A 22,347-nucleotide genomic window follows, 5' to 3' on the forward strand; every position below is an offset into this window, starting at 1 on the left:
GTAACTCAGTGTTTCAACCGTAGATCTACCAAAAACATTCCACATAGTGTTAGTTAACAGAGCTGTCTGTATGGTCTGTATTCTATTCGCCACCTTCTGAAGAGGCCAAAGTGTGTATGGCAAAGGAGGTTAAACTGTGTTGTGTGTGTGTGTGTGTGTGTGTGTGTGTGTGTGTGTGTGTGTGTGTGTGCGTGTGCGTGTGCGTGTGCGTGTGCGTGTGCGTGTGCGTGCGTGCGTGGTACCAAAATTCCGGTAACTATCCCAATATTTCCAAGTTTTCCTGAAATCCTGGTTGGAAGATTCCCGGAATTGTGAAGGAATAAGCAGGGAAATATGGAATCGTCCAACCAGGGAATGTTGAGAAAGTTACTGGAATTGTGTGTGTGTGTGTGTGAGAGAGATTAAGGGAGGAAGAGAGCAGGTGAATGAGAAAGGTACGTGTTGTGTTTGGGACAGTTATGCCCTTGTTCACCGTGACACTCCTGCCAACAACCCTGGTAGATAGTTTATAGATTTTTACTTCTAGAAAAAGTGATCTTTCTGTTACCTGGCTTTGTGCTCGGGAGCCAATGACAGCACACTAACAAACAAATGGTTTGTATTGAATATGTAACAACCAACTTAAACGAGCACTAGCCTACAGAATGTGAGAACACATATGCACATCTATTTGTATATACAGTATGTACAAGAAGATAATACTGAATGTTGAATACACTGTATGAAATTGTTTTAAAATGCAATGTTAATATTGATTCGTTATATCTGTTTCAACTAAGTATCTATCTGTCTCCTGCCATACAACTGTACATCTCCTTTAAGCCATTCCTAGCTGTCCATCTATCTGTCTACCCGGCACACTGCCTAGTAAGCTAGCAATCTGACCATCTATCTATCACTGCAGGTGTCAATCTAAATGCCGTCTAAATATTAGACACTTGTTGATAGGCTCGGAGCCTTATGCTAATGATGCTTCAACACATGGAGTTGGAAATGACCCCAGGACACTTCCTCAGTGGAAATGTGATGAGATGAGGTGCATTACTATTGACCAGGGCCCATAGTGCTCTGTTGGTGAAAAGTAGTGCACTATAAGGTCACCGGGTACCATTTGGGACACAACCTGGGGTCTGGTACACTAGGTGTATGGAGAGGTCTGTTTGATTCAGCTGAGTTCTGCACTATGGCAGATGCACTATAGTTCTTGACCATATGTACAGAATATGTACAATCTTTAGATGGTGGCCAGTTTGCTTGCGTTTTGAATTTAGGAGGCAGAGAAAAGGAAACGCATCATATCCCATATTTTTAAACACTATCTTTTTAAGTAGACAATTGAAATCAACAATGTAGATGAATTGAAATGAAGGGGGAATAAAATATTAAAGTCAAAAGTATTTCTTTCCTCTGGTTCCGTTGTGTGAATATATCCGGGATGCTATGACAGCGGTGTCATTACTTGAGGCCAATATTTATGTACTTTGCTCAATGTGTTTAATTATTGTTTAGTTATCATTCAGTAACTACTGCCTAAATGTGATTCTCTACATGAGATTCTTAAAGGGAAACTTCAAGAGACTAGGAAAAAGTGTACATTGCCTTGTATTCTATGTTCTTGAACTTGGCCAACGATAATACTGTACATTTACATTTTTGACTTGACACATTTTTCTTTTCCGTAGATGTATTTCTAGTTTCAGACTTCATTGCACTTCATTAAATGTTCTCTTGAATGAAGATGTGGAATGACTGTCATCCACACTCCTCTCTGCAAGCTTCCCCTCCCGGGGAAGGCCTGCCCTCTCCCAAGACCTCTCCGTCCCGGTTCACAGCTCCCAGCTCGTGCCATCAAACCCCTGCAACTCATCCAGAACGCTGCACCCAGCCTGGTGTTCAACCTTCCCAAATTCTCCCATGTCACCCGCTCCTCTGCACACTCCACTGACTTCCAGTCAAAGGTCGCATCCACTACAGGACCATGGTACTTGCCTACGGTGCAGCAAGAGGAACTGCCCCTCCCTACCTTCAGGCCACGCTCAAACCCTACACCCCAAACCGAGTTGAGGTCTGAAAACAACATCTCAAACCCTACCTCCTTAGATTATCTAGAATAATCCCACCAATAATTGGGCATAAGATCAGCATTGGGCTGCCTTTGTAAACACATCCTAAGGATGTCATAAGTAAGTGTCCATTATACTGTATGTCTGTACTGCAATGGATTTGCTGAAAGAGACGATAACAGAGATGTACTAAAATAAGATGTCACTTTATTCCACACTTTCTGCTGTTGTTCACTTGGCATTTTGTGTGGATTTTGATCATACTGCTGGACCCACAAAGTACACCTCCAATAGGTCAGAATTCAACATCAAACGTCCTAGATATTGACAGAAGGCATAGCTCAGTGTCATATGACCAGGGCTATGGCACAAAGGCAAATCATTTCATGAAATAAGAAATGTAACAAGAACAATAACAGTCATACAGTATTAACAATTATAATACACCTTTCGAGGGGTTGGGTTAAATGCGGAAGACACATTTCAGCTGAAGGTATCCCCCTTTCCCTTTCTTTTCCCTTTCCTTATGCCAAAACAGATGCACAATTTAGCTTTCCGTTCAGACATGGACAGCTCTGACCTTCAATAAGTCCTGTGTGGGTGTTTGTGTGATCTCGCTAATGGTGGAACTGTGTGCAACTGGCAATGTAAATTCTCCCTTTTGTGTTCCTTAAGCTGTGAAATGATGTGTCTGTGTGTGTGTGTGTATATACCATGGAACAATTTAATGTGTGGGGTGTACTAAAAAAAGTATCCAGGAATTTCTGGATGGGGTGTCCATATTCTTTGAGAGGGGATTTGAGAAGTGTTCTGTTTGGGGGAGGGGTTGTGTTCATGGTGGAGTTGGTGTTTGGGGTCAGGCTGCAGGTTCCCCAGCGTCCCCCTTGGTTTTGGTTTCCTGCCACCAGTCTGCTACGAAGGACTCCTCGTAATCTCCTATCCCCTCAAACTCAGCGTCAGGGGGGGCCGGGGGAGCAGCCACCTCCTCTGGACTCACCACATCCTGCCAAGGAACACAACACTGAGTTACAGACACACAACAACACATCTACACCTTTATTTAACTAGGCAAGTCAGTTAAGAACAAATTCTTATTTTCAATGATGGCTTAGGAACAGTGGGTTAACTGCCTTGTTCAGGGGCAGAACGACAGATTTGTACCTTGTCAGCTCAGGGATTCGAACTTGCAACCTTTCGGTTACTAGTCCAACACTCTAACCGCTAGGCTACCCTGCCGCCCCGAGGAGACGAGGCTTGATTTCACTTGGCAGACATCTCAGGGATATAATTCTAACACATGCTGTCATCGTTCTCACACTTTCTTTGCCTTTCTCTTGGCTCTTATTTTCTTTCCCTATGAATCTCTCACTACTAGTGCATGCTGTAATTATCTCTCCCTCCCTTTCTCCTCTCGGTCCTCCTCGGCCCTCCTCTCCCCTCTCAGGTCTAAGCTGAGGCTGTGTGGTTAGCTGGGAGGGGCTGACCAGAGACAAACACATGTGGCAGGGCCTCAGTGTCCGACACCTCCCGGCTACATACCACACTCCACTGTCGGAAAACACAACGCCCCTCCCTCTCCCTATCAATCTCAATCTCTTTCTCCATTTCTCTCTCTTCCAGCTACTGACCCTCTTTCAACCTCTATCCATCCCACTCTCTCTACAGTAGTCTCCCTCATAGATCCCCTGTAGTCAGAATCAAAGTAAACACTGTGATTGACTGGTCCCTTCCCCCCACTTCTTTCCATTAAGTTTTCAGTCACCTCGCACAAAACAAAGTAGCATACTAGCTATTATACCCGAAAATTGTTCTGCACTTTGGAAATATTCTGGGCAACCCAAAAACAAAATCTCGCCAGATTTGAAGCGAACCAGCCAATTTATTACAGTTTATTACTTCTGAGTTTAGTGCTTCTGCCCAGAATTTGTCCTGCACATAAAAACTGGTTTCCTCTGTTACTTCCATCTCCACCCCTTTTTGCAGGCAAGCCTTACCTCATCATCTGTCTGTAGGTAGTTCAGTGAAAACTCCAGCATTTCCCTCTGCTTGGTCGTTTGGTTAAAGTACCTCAGTGCCTCCTGCGAAACAAGCGTGGCGCGTCAATATCAATTGGTTGACACAAGAAGCAAGGAGAACACAAAGCTACAGTTCCCCCCCCCAAAAGCGCTATTTTTTTCCCTTTATTTTAATGTTCTTTTCCCCTCCAGTTAGCATATCATGAAGTATCTGCAGCACCACTAACTCCATTTGAATGATCACAGTTTCAAAAAGGCCAATATGTTTCAGGGAGCTTTGTTGGTTTTATTTAATTGATGGCGTTGCAGCTGCTGTAAGTACTGTACTGGTAGGGCATAACCAATAAATCATAGGACCTAATCCTTTTAAATTTGAACATAAAATATTTGAATTGCCACCTTTGTAGGGAGTTGGTGTTCACACCATAGCCATATGTTACAGCTTTCCTTTTCTTGGTTTTTGTGGAGCTGTGGTGCTCCATAGCATATTTTCGTAAGGAAACAACAGCTAGACCATACCCCAAATCTGAAACTATTACACATCTTGTTGGAATCAGGTTCAGGAATGAGGTTCATCTGGGTAAAGTTTATTACCATAATTGTAAATCAGTGGTATTCAAACTTTTTCAGCCAGAGACCCATTTTTTCCCGCCAGAATTTATGGAGATCCCACCCCAAAATCTATCAATTTTGGTTTTTACATGAAAACCCCTTGCATAAAAACCCCAAATAACCTTTAATTCATTGCATTTTCATCTCTTATCAAAATGAAAAGAAACCAATAAATACATTTACTCAATATTTTTTTTGTCCCTTCAGATTATCTTTCTCCAAAACGTTTGTGTATTGTCCCATACAACAACAACAAAAATTGGCCATCCCACTGCGGTTCCCAGGGTCGCGACCCTGACTTTGAATACCACTGTTCTAGATGATGGTTCAAATGAATCAGAAATCACATGTTAAGTCTTGACAGGGCACATCGCGATGCTGAGTTAGGTGTGAAGGTTATACAAAGCAAACGGGTTACTCACCGGGCGAGGCAGGAAGTGCGTCTCCTCCAGGCCCCACTGTTCCCGGTAGAAGCGGTAGTACACCATGTTCTGCTGCATCACCTGGTCGTTAGCGTCAAACAGCATGTAGCTGGCCGCACACGGAGCCGCGTTACGCACGTCGTTCACTGCACAGAGGGAGGGTGGGATATCTGACAACTGCATAACAACCTTCAACTCAAGTAACGTAACTACACAGTGTTATTACATTGAATAGTTGCGGTACTATTTTTACGTTTATAGTAGGCAAACTGGAGGTAGTGGTACATGGTAGCCACAAACTTTTCCACAAAGAAACCACCGACGTTGGGCATCAGGTTCTCCTCACACTTCACTTTACACTTCAGAACTTCCGTGTAGAGATCTGAGAGAGAGAGAGAGAGAGAGAGAGAGAGAGATCTGGTGCTTCTGTCACCAACCAAGGAGGGCCTACAGCAGCACCTAGATCTTCTGCACAGATTCTGTCAGACCTGGGCCCTGACGCAGTAAAATCTCAGTAAGACCAAAATAATGGTGTTCCAAAAAAGGTCCAGTCACCAGGACCACAAATTCCATCTAGACACCGTTTGCCCTAGAGCACACAAAAAACTATACATACCTCGGCCTAAACATCAGCACACAGGCAACTTCCACAAAGCTGTGAACGATCTGAGAGACAAGGCAGAAGGGCCTTCTATGCCATCAAAAGGAACATAAATTTCAACATACATTAGGATCTGCTAAAAATACTTGAATCAGTCATAGAGCCCATTGCCCTTTATGGTTGTGAGGTCTGGGGTCCGCTCACCAACCAAGATTTCACAAAATGGACAAACACCAAATTGAGACTCTGCATGCAGAATTCTGCAAAAATATCCTCCGTGTACAACGTAGAACACCAAAATAATGCATGCAGAGCAGAATTAGGCGATACCCACTAATTATCAAAATCCAGAAAGAGCCTGTAAATTCTACAACCACCTAAAAGAAGCGATCCCAAACCTTCCATAACAAAGCCATCACCTACAGAGAGATGAACCTGAGAAAAGTCCCTAAGCAAGCTGGTCCGTAGGGCCTTCTGTTCACAAACACAAACACACCCCACAGAGCCCAGGACAACAGCACAATTAGACCCAACCAAATCATGAGAAAACAAAAAGATAATTATCTTGACACATTGGAAAGAATTAACAAAAAAACAGAGCAAACTAGAATGCTATTTGGCCCTAAACCAGAAGAGTACACAGTGGCAGAAACCTGACCACTGTGATGACCCAACTTAAGGAAAGCTTTGACTATGTACAGACTCAGTGAGCATAGCCTTGCTATTGAGAAAGGCCGCCGTAGGCAGACATGGCTCTCAGAGAAGACAGGCTATGTGCACACTGCCCACAAAATGAGGTGTAAACTGAGCTGCACTTCCTAACCTCCTGCCCAATGTATGACCATATTAGAGGACCATATTGCCCTCAGATTACACAGATCCACAAAGAATTCGAAAACAAATCCAATTTTGATAAACTCCCATATCTACTGGGTGAAATTCCGACAAGTGTGCATCACAGCAGCAAGAATTTGTGACCTGTTTGCCACAGAAAAAGGGCAACCCAGTGAAGAACAAACACCACTGTAAATCACCAACACCATATTTATGTTTATTTATTAACTGTGTGCTTTAACATTTGTACATTGTTACAACTGCATATATATAATAGAACATTTGTAATGTCCTTTATTGTTTTGAAACTTCTGTATGTGTAATGTTTAACTGTTAATTTGTATTGTTTATTTCACTTTTGTATATTATCTACTCACTTGCTTTGGCAATGTTACACATGTTTCCCATGCCAATAAAAGCCCGCTTGAATTGAAATTGAATTGAATTGAGAGAGAGAGAAGACGAGATTCGAGAGGAGAGAGAGAGAGAGATGAGTAAGAGAGGAGAGAGAGAGAGAGAGACGAGAGAGAGAGAGGAGGGAGAGAGAGAGAGTGAGAGAGAGAGAGAGTGAGAGAGAAACGAGAGAGAGAGAGAGGAGGGAGAGAGGAGAGAGAGAGCTTATACTGCCTAAGCTGAACTAGAGTCTGCTGCCCTCTCAATTGGGACCATGAGTTAGATGCGGGGTTTGTCAGACACTCACCTGCCAGTGTAGGGTAGAAGTCTTTGTACTCTGTGACCTCATATGACCCTTCGCAGCCTGCCAGGCAGAGGTCGTACATTTTGAAGTACTCCGTAGTGGCCTGCTCCATGTCCCGAGCACTGGCACTGAAATCTCCAGAGTTATACAGTTTCACAGCCTTCAGGAACACAGGCTGGAGTACAGAAAGTACAAATCAAAGTGTTAGAGACACTAGACATGGGCTGAAAGGACAGCCAGGGGTCAGAAAGGACAGCACAGTTAGAGACAGTAGATATGTGCTGAAAGGACAGGACAGGAGGGATGCAAAGTAGGAGGAGGAAGGAGGAAACATAGCACGCAGTTGCAGAACAACAACCAACATTTGAATAGAATTTTGGTTGCCCTACATTCTATTCAGAGATTTTTTGATAACAGAGTTGTGAAAAAATACTACAGTATGTTTCTCAGCCGTTCATGTTTAGATTGAGAAAGCCATCGATAACACACTAACCAACACGTATTTTCAATGAATAGTTTGAGTTCTGTGTTCTGGGGGACCTTCTCGCTTCAGCAAAGAAAGGAAAGGAGGGGTGCTCAACAACAATGACAAAAATCATGAGAATGGCTTACCAAGAAAAACTTCCAAAAGGACTAATTCAAGGTAAAAAAAGGAGTTGAAGATCTCGGGAAAAAAGGCAGCGATTGATTTCTTTTTGCTCACTTTAATCCATTGTACAGCTTTTTTTGTAGAGCGCTCCCAACTCCTTTTTATCTCGAATTAGTCCTTTTGGAAGTTTTTCTTGGCCAGCCATTAGTTCTAGTACTGTGCCAGGTGATGGGTGTCAGAGCTAGTTGTGATGTGTATGGGGGCTGGTTGTGAGCTGACCTCACACTGACCTCGTAGGGCCGCTCCTCGTGGTCGATGAGGTACTCGTCCAGCTCAAACAGGGTCTTGTAGTAGTTCATGTTCTTGGAGATAAAGGGGTCTTCTGGGTTCCTCTGGAGGAACGTGTGGGCCGCTGACACYGCCCTCTCTARGTTGTTTAGCTGTGGGAGAGAGGAGATACAGAATGTATCATCATTATTGTTATGGGTCATATAGGGTGCAGTAGTCTTGATTGGTCGGTCTTGGCTCTCTGGTAGTTAATGCTATCGTTGTCTATAGACACRATCTCTCATTCTAACGYATGCCTAGCTGAAGCAAGGGGTTCTCTACATGCAGCAGGTCTTGCTAACACTAGTTAGTCCTCAGAATAGCATGACTTCTAAGCTCAAATCACCTCACCAACTGCTAAGAGGTGTGCTTCAGCCACTGACTCAATATGGCTTTAAGGCATGTGCTGAAATGATCAAATGTCAATCAACACTTTTGGCAGTAAGAAGAATACTGTATGCCMATATTCAAAGATTACTATGTGGTAGCTAAGCCTGGCAATTGGCAAGAACCCATGCTGTGTAGATTCAAACAGTGACCTTGGTCTGTCTTATGGATGAGGGTTTTTGGAATACTGCCATATATCTGAACAAGTGAAGAAATGGAGATCGCTCTTAACAGAGCCACGGGATCACGGGTTTGGCTGACACACGCACCCGGAACACCTATGAGACCGTCTGGATGTGAATAGAGGCAGATCTGATGAAGATGCTTTCCAATGGAGGAGTGGACTGGCCTGAGGAAACATTCCAATTATAACACTCACGTGTGCGCACAGGCCGTAGAAATGGTTGTACACGTATATTTTACGCACATTCCAATGGCACGCGTTCGGCTTACTTTCACTTTAAAAGTAAATCCTCTTTATTTTGCCAGGGGGGACGCTGTTGATTTGCCTGCTTGGTATTCTACCTCATGTGGTGTTTGCTTTGGTAGAAAATAATAAGGCGATTGTTCTTACTGGGGGACTGTTTAACGGGGCGCTGTTAGAGAGACGTGGCATGTGCGTTCAACTCCTGAGTTTTCAGCATTCTCAACAGGTGGGCTGAGGAAAGTCTAGGAAAAACTTTATTGTTTCACGCTTGTGTCACAGCCTTGCTCATGGAAAACAAGCTACTATATGATATTTCATTCGAAGTATCAGGCTATAACATTAGCCTATGTAAATATCGTCCTATTACGCATTCGTTTTACGCATAACGATGTAATAGGTGTGCCAGGACAGGTTGTTACAATTAGATGGTAATATTAGAATGAAGAATTTATCCCACATATCCTAAGATTCTTACAATTAGGCCTATTATCTACTAAAGGGAAAACCCACGGTGACCATCAGTATTATAGACCTGTAGACATTTGTAAACCGTTATTTGGATATCTTACCCTAAATGTATTTAATACCCACCCATCCAGCAGAATAACTATTTGATCTCACCTGGTAGTAAGAATATTGTATGTACCGGTAGGGTACCCTCTTCTCAAAGGCTTCCAGAACATCTCTCTTTGGGTAGGCTACTGTAAACACTGGAAATGTCGTTTTGCACTTTTTAAGGCAAGAAGCCCGGAGTAAGAAATGCCGCATGATGCGGAGACTGCTGTCGGCGAAGAGGGTATCATTGTCCCGACTGACAGTGCTACAGTTCTGGCTGCAAAATGCTTCGCTGTCTTTCAGGAGCCGGTGAAGACGCAAACTCAATTCCAGGTACTTGATGCTGTCCCTCCAGTTCTGCGCTGCATACTGGTCCAGAGCATGTCCATACGCAGATTCAAGTGGCATTAGGTCGTTCTGTGGGAAACTCTTAAAGCTATATTTCTCATACTGGGCTTCGACCAGAACCGGAGCGACCAAAACTACACAGAAACAAAATGAAAGCCAGGTTTCTTTAACGATTGTAGGGGCCATTGTGGTTATTCTCTATTATGCCCTCCGTTTCTCCAACCAAACACGATTTCGGGATAATTTCTCCAGGGTTTTCTTCACCAGTGAATGGTCATGTCTGTTTGCACGTACAGAGCCTTGGCCAGGCGTGGAGAGACGGAGAGGAGGGGACAGAAAAGTAAGGGTTCCCCTGCAGGAGTTTCACAGGGAGTCAGTCGGAGGCAGTGATTTCGGGGTTAGGTTAGTCCCAGGGTCATAATGCCCTCAACATTTTTGGAATTAACATTGACCAAGTTACAGTAGAATACAACAAAAAACGTTTATTGATTGGCCGATGGTAGGCCCTACATTATATATATACATGGAGCGAAAGAACACACTGGGGAAAAAGTGCATGAAATATGTAAATAAAGCCAATGTATGACTGTGTGGTGGTCTGATAAGGAATATGCTATTATTGCCATATTTAAACATCTAAAGCAAATACTTTTTCACAGATTCGACAACTCTTCAATGTTGTTTTTTGCATGGCTAGGTTTGTTGGATCTACGAACATTCCAGCAAGCATGTTGGAACATGGAATGCCAGATGAGTTGGTCATGGAGAGGGGCGTGATTTTTATTTTTAACCGTGAAAATATGAGCAGCAAATTAACGTAGGCCTTTTTGTAAATGTTAGAGACATAACCGTTCATATTTAAATAGAGAAGCTGTCCAGAGGTTGGAATTTAGGACTTGCGAGAACGTCATTCTGGGTCTTTCCTTTTCCGACTCAGCCAGATGGGCGCCTCCCGGTTAAATGAGCTTCTCTATAGAAACGGGTGGGGTATTCCCACACAGTGGAAATAACTTTCACTCACTCGATAGGCATACAAATAATAAGGCTTTGTAAACAGTATAGCACAAACGTTATTACATAGTAGGCCTACGCTAAATAACGCGTTATTATAGGCGTAGGCTATGCTTTAAATCCTTTTTCCTCCGACTTGCGCTCGAGTCATATACCTAGGCCTGTTATATATGGCGGAGGGCGACTTTACACGTTTACAGAATTCCTCTAAAAAGGAGGGGGTGAATTGGATTCACACCTCCCCCTTCTGAATGAGCTGAAGCTACGTCCACACTTCTCTCTCTCTCTCCATCCATAGACGGTAACCAACGGAGAAGTCATCTGTCCGTTTCTCATACTTTAACAAAACACCAAAGAACACGTTTATAATGGAGTCAATATTTGCGTTAATTTTTCTCTGTGTAACGGGAACCCATGTAAGCTGTAGCCCGGGCCCGTTAGAAGACGTGGTTATTGATCGGTATGACATTCCAAGAGTTTGTCCCAGAGAAGTGCAAACGGGAGATTTCGTCCGTTATCATTACAACGGTACCTTCACCGACGGCAAGAAGTTCGATTCAAGGTAAGCTACGACGCACGACTCGCTTGTATAGGTCTATTGACATAGTGCATCAAAGCTGAGATAGGCTATCTGATTCCTGTGCAAATAAATTCTGTGTCGGCTGGAGGACATTTTAGTTTTGTTCGTTTGACTATATGTCTCACACAGTTTGCCTGTTGCAGACGTGTCCGAGCTCGAAATTTGCAGCCCCTCTAAGCAACCATTTTGAAACTTTGTATCGAAGACCCTGCGATTCACAGATACATTGTAACTTTGCCCCCTGCGCTGTGCACTTCTGGACAGATACTTTGCAACTGCCGTGTGCGTTAATGCATCCCCGAACGAGGCCTATGTGGCGCTCTCCACAATATCGTTCAATGGTGTTTACTATTGCGACATGCCACGCACACTCAATGCAGACGAACAGCTGAATTCAGTTGGTTTGACAGGCTAGGCCTAGGCGACATCTTAAAATGTATTATTTAGTCCTATTTAGTTATTTTATGATGGCCTACTTTTGTATTTTGATCATTACTTATTTCATTCTTTGCACATAACCCATTCAGATATGTTTAGATACATGGTTTACAACCAGTTAACATTAATATAATAATAGGAATAGAATAACTTTACTAGACCCAGCCAACCATTGAAATAAGTATAATATGTGCACTCTTGAGGAATGTCACTTATTTTCTCTCTCCCCCTCTCTTCTACCCATCCCCCCTCTTCAGTCATGAACGTGGTGCACCCTTCAGTGGCCAGGTGGGACTGGGGCGTCTCATCACTGGTCTGGACAGGGGAGTTCAGGGCATGTGTGTCAATGAGCGCCGAAAAGTTACCGTCCCCCCACACCTTGCCTATGGAAGCATAGGAGCAGGTAACAACTCATTTCAGTCACGTATATGACCTGTACAGTTTACATGGGGCCTGGCGCCAGGTAGTGTGCCCTGTACAAACTAAATTCCACAAATAGTTATCCTCTGATGTTGGCCCCAGTCGTATATACCAGTGGCACACGATGATTTCCCAACCTGTCTCTCCTAGGTGATGTGATCCCTGCCGACACTGTGTTGGTGTTTGATGTGGTTCTGCTCGACATCTGGAACACGGAAGACAAGGTCCAGACACGCACCCTCAGCAAACCTGAGAGCTGCAAGCGCCTCGTGGAGGCTACTGACTTCATCCGTTATCACTACAACGGCACACTGCTGAACGGCGTGCCCTTCGACTCCAGGTGAGGTCCATATCTACTCTGGAAAACCTGTCATGCTGTATGTGTGTGTGCGTGTGTTAACCTGTTCCGTCCATGTCTCTTTCAGCCACTCTAGGAACGGCACCTATGACACGTACGTGGGCATGGGCTACCTCATTAAGGGCATGGACGAGGGTCTGATCGGCATGTGCGTGGGAGAGACACGCACCATCATCATCCCACCCTTCCTGGCCTATGAGGAGAAGGGATATGGTAACTACTAGTAACCACTGTTTATAACCCCTAGCCTATGAGCTATGTTGAAGATTACAAGGTTAAGACAACAGGGTTCTAATTTCCCATAACTCTTTGCAATTAATGGGACCAGCATTGCTAGTTAGCAACGGCTCTAGTAGTTATCAATTGCTGGTCCCATGAATTAGTTTATTTTCGAAAGCTTCCGCATGGAATTATTACATTGTCTTTTTTAACCTATGATGAGAAGGGATATGGTAACTACTAGTAACCACTGTTTATAATCCCTAGCCTATGATGAGAAGGGATATGGAAACTACAAGTAACCACTGTTTATAATCCCTAGCCTATGAGAAGAAGGGATTTGGTAAACACTATTTATAACCCCTAGTCTGGACCCTTAACAGCTGATAAACACAGGAAGTGTATAGTAGGCTACATAGAGTTTAGAGTCCAGAAATGTTTATTCAAGTGTCACTCCACAACAACAGTTGACAAGACATATTACAGATGAAAAACTACGTTGTGGACCTCCCCCTCTGAGGAAGTAAGATTTGCATTGGGCTGTGTACAGACAATATAATTGACTCTAAACACCCCTTCTCCTCTTCCAGGCACCGTGATTCCATCCCAGGCCACCCTGGTGTTTGAGGTCTTCATGATTGACCTGTTCAACCCTAAGGATGACATCGCCGTGGTGGTCAAGGAGGTGCCTAAGACCTGCACCCGTAAAACGGTGGTGGGAGACTACATCCGTTACCACTACAACGGCACCTTCCAGGACGGCTCTGGCTTTGACACCAGGTGGGAACGTGTTTAATACATCGGTCAAACCAAGACTTGTGTGAGTCAATAGTGAGTGTAAAGACTGACTCTAATTTGCATCTGCTATGTTTCCTCTTCCTGCAGCTACCAGCGTAACAGCACATACAACACCTACATTGGCATGGGCTATGTGATCCAGGGCATGGACAAGGCCCTCCAGGGGTTGTGTATTGGAGAGAAGAGGCGTGTCATCCTTCCTCCTCACATGGCCTATGGGGAGAAGGGAACTGGTGAGTATGTGGCTCTGTGACATTGGCCAAAGGTTTTGGGGTGGGAGGAGTCAGAGTAGCATTTACATGTCTTACTGCCCAGTGGCCACGCTGAGTCTTGTCCCTACTTCTATTCAAATTCCTTCTCTTTTTTTCTCTCCTCCTCCCCCACTCTAGGAGACCTCATCCCTGGCTCGGCCGTGCTGGTCTTCGACATCCACGTTATCGACTTCCACAACCCTAAGGACCTCATTGAGATCAAGGTGACCAGCAAGCCCAAGACGTGCAACCTGACCAGTGAGGTGGACGACCTGATCCAGTACCGTTACAACTGCTCCCTGATGGACGGCACCCTGCTCTACTCCTCGTGAGTAGGAGCGCCTCCTGTCCATCGCACCGCCATACTGCAACGCCACACTGCAACGCCTGATCCAGTCATGTAATCTAATCACCCCTGGCTACTTGTCTGACTGATATCACTAGGCCTCCACGCCAACAGACAGGAAGACTTATCAGCTACTTATGTTGTGTAGAAATGAAAATATATGATACAAAATATAACCAAGATATAGAAACCAGCCATATCTATAACTATATACTGTATCTTACATATTATATACATCTTAATGTAGAAAGTATAGGGCTACATACTTAATTCCTACTGACTGATAGCACGTTGGAGCATCGACGGGACCTCGATCAATATCTCCCTCTTCCAGGGACCACTATGAGAATGCCCCCATCACCACCCTGGGAGCCAGCAAAGTGATTGAGGGTCTGGACGAGGGCCTGAGGGGCATGTGTGTGGGAGAGAAGAGAGTGGTGATCGTCCCACCCCATCTGGGACATGGAGAAAATGGAGGTGAGTGAACGAACTAGTCGTGATCACTTTCATCTTGAAACCCGGAACCAAGTCCTGCGTGGAGAGATCTTGCATCTGGACATGACATTATTCTGACACTGTCTCAATGTCTCTCATCATGCTCTCCCCTCCATGTCCCTGCAGCCAAGGGCGTTCCCAGCAGTGCCGTGCTGCACTTTGAGCTGGAGCTGTTGGACCTGCAGAAGGGAGTGCCTGACGGCTACATGTTTGTGTGGCTGGGAGACAGCCCAGATCCCCTGTTCCCTGCCATGGACCTCAACAAAGATCTGTCTGTCCCTCTGGAGGAGGTAAGATAACACACGCCAGACATTTAGCATGATTCATCAATCAAAGTCAGGATTCACCCAATACATTCTGCCCTGTGCTTGGTAAGGCGCTGGTGCTGGTAGCATCCTTGTGTAGGTCAGGACAACAAGTCAGGTGATCATCTAAACCTGCAATTATTCTTCAAGTGATGTAGCTCTTGAAAGGACAACTCTCATATTTCTCTCTGCTCTCCCTAGTTCACAGCCTTCATAAACATCCAGGTGGCGGAGGGCACAGGTCGCCTGAGGCCAGGGATGGATGCTGGCGGCATCATCAAGGACATGTTCAACAACCAGGACCGCAACAGGGATGGCAAGATAGTGGCTGAGGAGCTCAAACTGAAGGTGGAGGAGGATTCTGACAAGGCCAGACATGAGGAGTTGTGAGGGGGTACAGTCGAGCCGGGCGGAAGGGTGCGGGGACGGAGAGAGACACAACAGACTGACAGACAGAATCTATGCAATTAGGGGGTTACTAACTAGCGAAGCTCTTAAATACATTTTATTATGTAGAAAACACAGGAGGTTGGTGGCATCTTACTTGAGGAGGACAGGCTCGTGGTTGTGGCTGGAACGGACTAAGTTCAATGGTATCAAACACGTGGTTTGATGCCATTCCATTTGCTCCGTTCCAGCCGGTATTATGAGCCGTTCTCCCCTCAGCAGCCTCCACTGGTTGAATATAACCCAAAATGTTCCATACTTATTTAAACGAAGGACTACTTCCATGTGTTGTAAATTGCCTTGTGAAAATGTGGTTCATCTGTACTTTTTTATAAATAACTTATTCAGCAGGCTCATTATGTTTCAAAAAATGTTTGACTCTGAGACACATTTTGCTAAAAGCACTTTCATTGAACTACCTTGTCAGCCATTTGGGATGGTCCTTCTTCCCAGGATGCAATGCAGTTGGCTTCAAAATGGCTGACAGGAATAAATAGCTGTCTCCCACTCCTCCCCTTCTTCCCAGATATGAAAATGATTTTAAGACTGTAGGTTGTATATTTTAAGAGTGGATATTTTGTGCAATACAAGATTTTGTAAGTGCCTTGCATTGTAGAACATACATCACAAAAAACATCTGTTTTTCTAATAAAAAAACGATAAAAAATGCATTGCTTCCTGTGTTTGGGATCCATGTTCATCGTCTATGGATTGTGTAGGCTGGGAATAACATTAGTATAGAGTTCCCTGGGAATGGCATCACTGGTGATTACAAAATTGGATTTGGGCATGTTTTACAAAAAGGAAATAGACCTAGATGAAATGAAACAAGGTTTCAGTGGACACATTTTAATTTACAGATGTGGAAAGGTTATCCTGTTATGCCTACATATCTCATACAGGTGAAACATACAATCTAGTGATGTAGCGAACACACTGTCCCCTCAGTAACACACATCACAAGACAAATGTATGACCTGATTCTTGCGTACTGTACCAGTGACATCGCCATTTAATATGAATGGATTTCCACTTCAAATCTTTAAACATGTAACTGGGTGAAAATGTTAAACTATAATTTGGCAAAACATACTAATAATAGCAATAGAATCAGATGCCATTGCTATACCAAGAACTAAAAACCTCTGTTATGTTGCAATGAAATGTTTTGCCATCATACAAAAAATGAAAAGTATTAAATATTCAGATGTTCTTCACCATAGACCGAATAGGTCAACCATTACTTTCACAGGACTCGAAAAAGGCAACTATTGGCCTCTAAAAGATAAAAGATAATCAAAACCACGCTGTTTTACACATAAAGTGATGGGATTTCCAGAGAAATACAAAACAGCCTGGAAATATTCAAGTGCTCGATGTACTTTCAAATGTATTAAGGCTGAGCTGGATGTGGATTCTTTGAGACCAGCATGGAGTGATACTGTAAATGTCGATATACAGTGGGGGAAAACGTATTTGATAACCTGGATTTTGCAGTTTTCTACTTACAAAGCATGTGTAGGGTCTGTAATTTTTTTACATAGGTAATTCACTGGTGAGAGACGGAATTAAAACAAAAAATCGCAGAAAATGCTAATTGTGTTTTTTAAGTATTATTAAATTTAAGCCATTTTATCTGCCTGACATAAGTATTTGATCACCTACCAACAGTAAGATCCATCGCTCTCACAGACCTGTTAGTTTTTCTTATGGGAAAGCCTTCCTGTTCTCCACTCTTACTGTATTAACTGCACCTGTTTGAACTCATTACCTGTATAAAAGACACCTGTCCACACACTCAATCAAATAGACTCTAACGTCTCCACAATGGCCAAGACCAGAAGCTGTATAAGGACATCAGGGTATAAATTGTAGACTGCACAAGGCTGGGATGGGCTACAGGACAATAGGCAGCAGCTTGGTGAGAAGACACAACGTTGGTGCAATTATTAGAAAATGGAAGAAGTTCAAGATGACGGTCAATCACCCTCGGTCTGGGGCTCCATGCAAGATCTCACTCGTGGGCATCAATGATCATGAGGAAGGTGAGGGATCAGCCAGAACTACACGGCAGACTGGTCAATGACCTGAAAAAGAGCTGGGAGCGAACAGTCTCAAGAAAACCATATAGTAACCCACATACGCCGTCATGGATTAAATCCTGCAGCGCACGCAAGGTCCCTGCTCAAGCCAGCGCATGTCCAGGCCCGTCTGAAGTTTGCCAATGACCATCTGGATATCCAGAGGAGGAATGGGAGAGAAGGTCATGTGTCTGATGAGACAAAATATAGCTTTTTGGTCTAAACTCCACTCGCCGTGTTTGGAGAAGAAGAAGGATGAGTAAACCCCAAGAACACATCCAACAGTGAAGCATGGAGGTGGAAACATACTTCTTTGGGGATGCTTTTCTGCAAAGGGGACAGGACGTGCACCATATTAAGGGAGGATGGATGGGGCCATGTATCGCGAGATCTTGGCCAACAACCTCCTTCCCTCAGTAAGAGCATTGAAGATGGGTCGTGGCTGGGTCTTCCAGCATGACCTGAAACACACCCAGGGCAACTAAGGGTGGCTCGTAAGAAGCATCTCAAGGTCCTGGAGTGGCCTAGCCAGTCTCCAGACTGAATCCAATAGAAAATTCTTTGAAGGGAGCTGAAAGTCCGTATTGACCAGCGACAGCCCGAAACCTGAAGGATCTGGAGAAGGTCTGTATGGAGGAGTGGGCCAAATCCTGCTGCAGTGTGTGCAAACCTGGTCAAGAACTACAGGAAATGTATGATCTCTGTAATTGCAACAAAGGTTTCTGTACAAATATTAAATTCTGATTTTCTGATGTATCAAATACTTATGTCATGCAATAAATGCAAATGAATTACTTAAAATCATACAATGTGATTTTCTGGATTTTTGTTTTAGATTCGTTCTCACAGTTGAAGTGTACCTATGATAAAAAATTACAGACCTCTACTGCTTTGTAAGTAGGAAAACCTGCAAAATCGGCAGTGTATCAAATACTTGTTCTCCCACTGTATATTCACATGGCTCGAATTACTATTACTTTGACCACATGGTGGCACTGTGGCGCCAAAAAAGTCATGCAAAATGTAGCCACGACACACCCTATGCATAATACCGTGGCACAGTATCATCAGATTCCATACTGATGATATCACATAAAACAGTAGTCTTTTATTATATATATATTATATATTATATTTATTCTATTAAGAGCTGAAAGTAAATACGTGCTACAAGGAACATCCTTTACTGTAATCATTCTCATAGATAAGACACTTTTCAAGAAAAGGGAGAGAACAAAGATGGCATATAGTGTATAGAACCTAAGATAAAACACTGACGTTTCAAACGGACATGGTAAAGTAAAGTTAGATTGCCTTTATCCTGTCATCTTTCCCTTTATATCACAAAGATATGTCCCACATGAAAACAAACCGTAATCTAGATCCATACAACAGCACCAACTCCATACATACAGTACCAGTCAAAGGTTTGGACACACTACTCATTCATTGTGTTTCTTTATTTATTTATTATACTATTTTCTACATTGTAGAATAGTGAAGACATCAAAACTATGAAATAACACATATGGAATCATGTATTAAGCAATAAAATATATTTTATATTTGAGATTCTTCAAAGTAGCCACCCTTTGCCTTGATGACAGCTTTGCACACTCTTGGCATTCTCTCAACCAGCTTCATGAGGTAGTCACCTGGAATGCATGTCAATTAACAGGTGTGCTTTGTTAAAAGTTAATTTGTGGAATTTCTTTCCTTAATGCATTTGAGCCAATCAGTTGTTATGTGACAAGTTAAGGGTGGTATACAAAAGATAGACCATATTATGGCAAGAACAGCTCAAATAAGCAAAGAGAAATGACAATCCATTATTGTTTTAAAATATGAAGGTCAGTCAATGCGGAAAATTTCAAGAACTTTGAAAGTTTCTTCAAATGCAATCACAAAAACCATCAAGCACTATGATGAAACTGGCTCTCATGAGGACCGCCACAGAAAAGGAAGACCCAGAGTTACCTCTGCTGCAGAGGATAAGTTCATTAGAGATAACTGCACCTCACAAATTGCAGCCCAAATAAATACTTCCCAGAGTTCAAGTAACAGACACATCTCAACATCAACTGCATGAATCAGGAGGAGACTGCATGGCGGAATTGCTGCAAAGATACACTACTAAACGACACCAATAAAAAGAAGAGATTTGCTTTGGACCAAAAACACGAGCAATGGACATTAGACTGGTGGAAATCTGTCCTTTGGTCTGATGAGTCCAAAGTTGAGATTCTTGGTTCCAACCACTGTGTCTTTGTGAGACACAGAGTAGGTGAACAGATGATCTCTGCATGTGTGGTTCCCACCGTGAAGCATGGAGGAGGTGGTGTGATGGTGTTTTGCTGGTGACACTGTCTGTGATTTATTTAGAATTCAAGGGACACTTAACCAGCATGGCTACCACAGCATTCTGCAGCGATACGCCATCCCATCTGGTTTGCGCTTAGTGGGACTATCATTTATTTTTCAACAGGACAATGACCCAACACACCTCCAGGCTGTGTAAGGGCTATTTGACCAAGAAGGAGAGTGAAGGAGTGCTGCATCAGATGACCTGGCCTCCACAATCACCCAACCTCAACCCAATTTAGATGATTTGGAATGAGTTGGACCGCAGAGTAAAGGAAAAGCAGCCAACAAGTGCTCAGCATATGTGGAACTCCTTCAAGACTGTTGGAAAAGCATTCCAGGTGAAGCTGGTTGAGAGAAGCTGTCATCAAGGCAAAGGGTGGCTGGTTTGAAGAATCTAAAATCTAAAATTTTTGTTTAACACTTTTTTGGTTACTACATGATTCCATACGTGTTATTTCATAGTTTTGATGTCTTCACTATTATTCAAAAAATGTAGAAAATAGTAAAAATAAAGAAAAACCCTGGAATGTGTAGGTGTGTCCAAACTTTTGACTGGTACTGTATATTCCTCATATGTAGACAGGGCATACATATCACCAGTCACGTTTCTCTCCCCACGAACCCAACCCATTTACCAGATGGGGAAGTCACCTAGTTTTCCTGTCCCATTTCAGTTGGACTATTGACGGTTCGTAAACAATTGAGAATGTGACAGTAGGGTTGTCGAGTAAATCAAATCAAATTTTAGGACTATAACGGATGTTGCTCTCAAGTTGTAAGTGTTCAACAAGGACTCAACTGGAGGAGCGTGGAAGGACGACTCCAAAACACAGTCTGAGACCCATCCCAGAGGCCCACACAAACAGCCATTGGAGCTTTAGTAAAAGACAAACCAAAACAACAATACCATTCTGACTTGGCTCATGGTATCTGACTACGGGCACTTCCTGAGCAAGAGCTTGCTAAACCAGTACGACATACTTCCTGTAGCTTCGGAAGGCTCGTTACTGATTGGCCAGTGAGATGAATTTCATGGTCAGGTCACTTGGTGCTGGTGAGGTGGAGCAGCAGGGCGTTCAGCACTTCCATGGTCTCATCCTTCACCAGCACGATGTCATAAGCATTCAGGTAGGACGTCTTCCTCTCCTCCACCTGAGAAAGATCACGCAGAGGGGGAACGGTTAGCGAGCGGTCAATGTCCAACGACATTTAAACAGTGCTTGAACAAGCTGACTGTGCATTAAAACAAGCACTCAATTGCCTTAAAACAATCAAACTTCGGAGTCAAAATAAAAACGTTACTTCTTGCATGGTTGAGGGTTTATTCGGGTGGGAGAGAGAGAGAGCTTTGGTGTACGTGCAGCCAGTACTACCGTACCTTGTCGTTGAGGAAGCCGATCTTGAGGATGTTCTCCATGCTGTGCACCCCATCAGCCATGGTCAGGTCCCCTAGAGAGTCTCCCACCAGCAGGACATTGTGGCGTGACTTGAGCTCCTGGAAGTGGCCCGTGTTCAGCAGAGCTCCCTCCCTCTTGTTATAGATGTGAATCAGCTCCCCTTTGAACGCCTTCAGCACTCCCTGAGAACGAGGGACACCAATGGGTTAAATCCTCATTCAAACCACTAACCTTTCACCCGGTCTTTGCGTGGTCACCAGCGTAGGAAAAGCGCATTTAATGCAACGAAACAAAGTGTTTTCACGACAACCCCCTCTCCCTAGTCAATCCCATAGAGGCTACCTGTATTGTATGTACTGTGGTTTGTGTGTCAGCGATAGCCTACTCACAGTCTCATCAAAGTCCATGTAGTTGGAGAAGACCTTGACGTTGGGGTGAAAGACACCGGCCTGGCGGATCACCTCCTCCAGCACGTCTCCTACCCCAGCAGAGAAGATGAGCAGAGGGATGTTGTGCTCCTGCAGGTGGTCAAAGAACAGCTGGTAGCCCTCCCTGGGAAGACAGCAGCATAGAGAGAGCTGTAATCACTACCATTACAGTCATTCTCCTGGTCGTCATTAACATTATTGACTTGATAAGGCTTCATCATTTGGTACCATACTATGCTATCGAAGACTTTACGCTACTAAACAGCCATAATTGTGGTTTGGCAACAGTAGCAGGGTCTTCTCACCTGAGCATAGCATCGGACTCCTTCACCACATCCTGCAGCAGGTCTTTCCTGATGCGCTGCTGCACCAGAAGAGTATGGGCTTTAGTCCACCTATGGGATGCAAAATGGTGAAGCACTTCATTGTGAGGCTAAATATGAGCCTGACATGCAGATAAATGAAAGTAGGATAAATGAAAAGAGGATTTTGCTGGTCTCGGACTGATAGGGTTAACGAGTCCCCTTGTGCC

At 43.8% G+C, this 22,347-nt stretch overlaps 3 protein-coding genes and 1 pseudogene across 3 annotated transcripts in view; 2 read left to right on the plus strand and 2 right to left on the minus strand.

The window, feature by feature from the left end:
- LOC111972831 (disintegrin and metalloproteinase domain-containing protein 11-like) overlaps window positions 1–2,114 on the plus strand; it is a 32,377-nt pseudogene extending 30,263 nt beyond the window's left edge.
- A 437-nt stretch (window positions 2,115–2,551) lies between these two features.
- On the minus strand, window positions 2,552–10,172 carry LOC111976155 (endoplasmic reticulum protein SC65). The gene is made up of 7 exons (XM_024004920.3): window positions 9,596–10,172; window positions 8,124–8,273; window positions 7,248–7,419; window positions 5,366–5,494; window positions 5,113–5,258; window positions 4,058–4,141; window positions 2,552–3,066 (listed from the first exon to the last, which is right to left on the minus strand). Exons 1-7 carry the CDS (start codon window positions 10,061–10,063, stop codon window positions 2,920–2,922), a joined length of 1,296 nt encoding a protein of 431 aa, XP_023860688.1. The 5' UTR covers window positions 10,064–10,172; the 3' UTR covers window positions 2,552–2,919.
- A 992-nt stretch (window positions 10,173–11,164) lies between these two features.
- Window positions 11,165–15,969, plus strand: LOC111976147 (peptidyl-prolyl cis-trans isomerase FKBP10). The gene is made up of 10 exons (XM_024004908.3): window positions 11,165–11,450; window positions 12,164–12,309; window positions 12,477–12,666; window positions 12,752–12,897; window positions 13,494–13,683; window positions 13,789–13,934; window positions 14,091–14,280; window positions 14,633–14,775; window positions 14,920–15,083; window positions 15,300–15,969. The coding sequence occupies exons 1-10, from the start codon at window positions 11,257–11,259 to the stop codon at window positions 15,486–15,488; spliced, it is 1,698 nt and encodes a 565-aa protein (XP_023860676.1). The 5' UTR covers window positions 11,165–11,256; the 3' UTR covers window positions 15,489–15,969.
- A 3,130-nt stretch (window positions 15,970–19,099) lies between these two features.
- The window catches only part of LOC111972216 (cytosolic 5'-nucleotidase 3), an 11,231-nt gene continuing 7,983 nt past the window's right edge, over window positions 19,100–22,347 (minus strand). The window contains exons 2-5 of the mRNA XM_023999143.3: window positions 22,121–22,210; window positions 21,777–21,939; window positions 21,369–21,569; window positions 19,100–21,142 (exon numbers count right to left, since the gene is read on the minus strand). Coding sequence (XP_023854911.2) covers window positions 21,032–21,142; window positions 21,369–21,569; window positions 21,777–21,939; window positions 22,121–22,210 — 565 coding nt within the window. The 3' untranslated portion in view covers window positions 19,100–21,031. The remainder of the gene's footprint in view (window positions 21,143–21,368; window positions 21,570–21,776; window positions 21,940–22,120; window positions 22,211–22,347) is intronic.

The sequence above is a fragment of the Salvelinus sp. IW2-2015 genome, linkage group LG2, assembly GCF_002910315.2.
Source record: "Salvelinus sp. IW2-2015 linkage group LG2, ASM291031v2, whole genome shotgun sequence".
NCBI lineage: Eukaryota > Metazoa > Chordata > Actinopteri > Salmoniformes > Salmonidae > Salvelinus > Salvelinus sp. IW2-2015.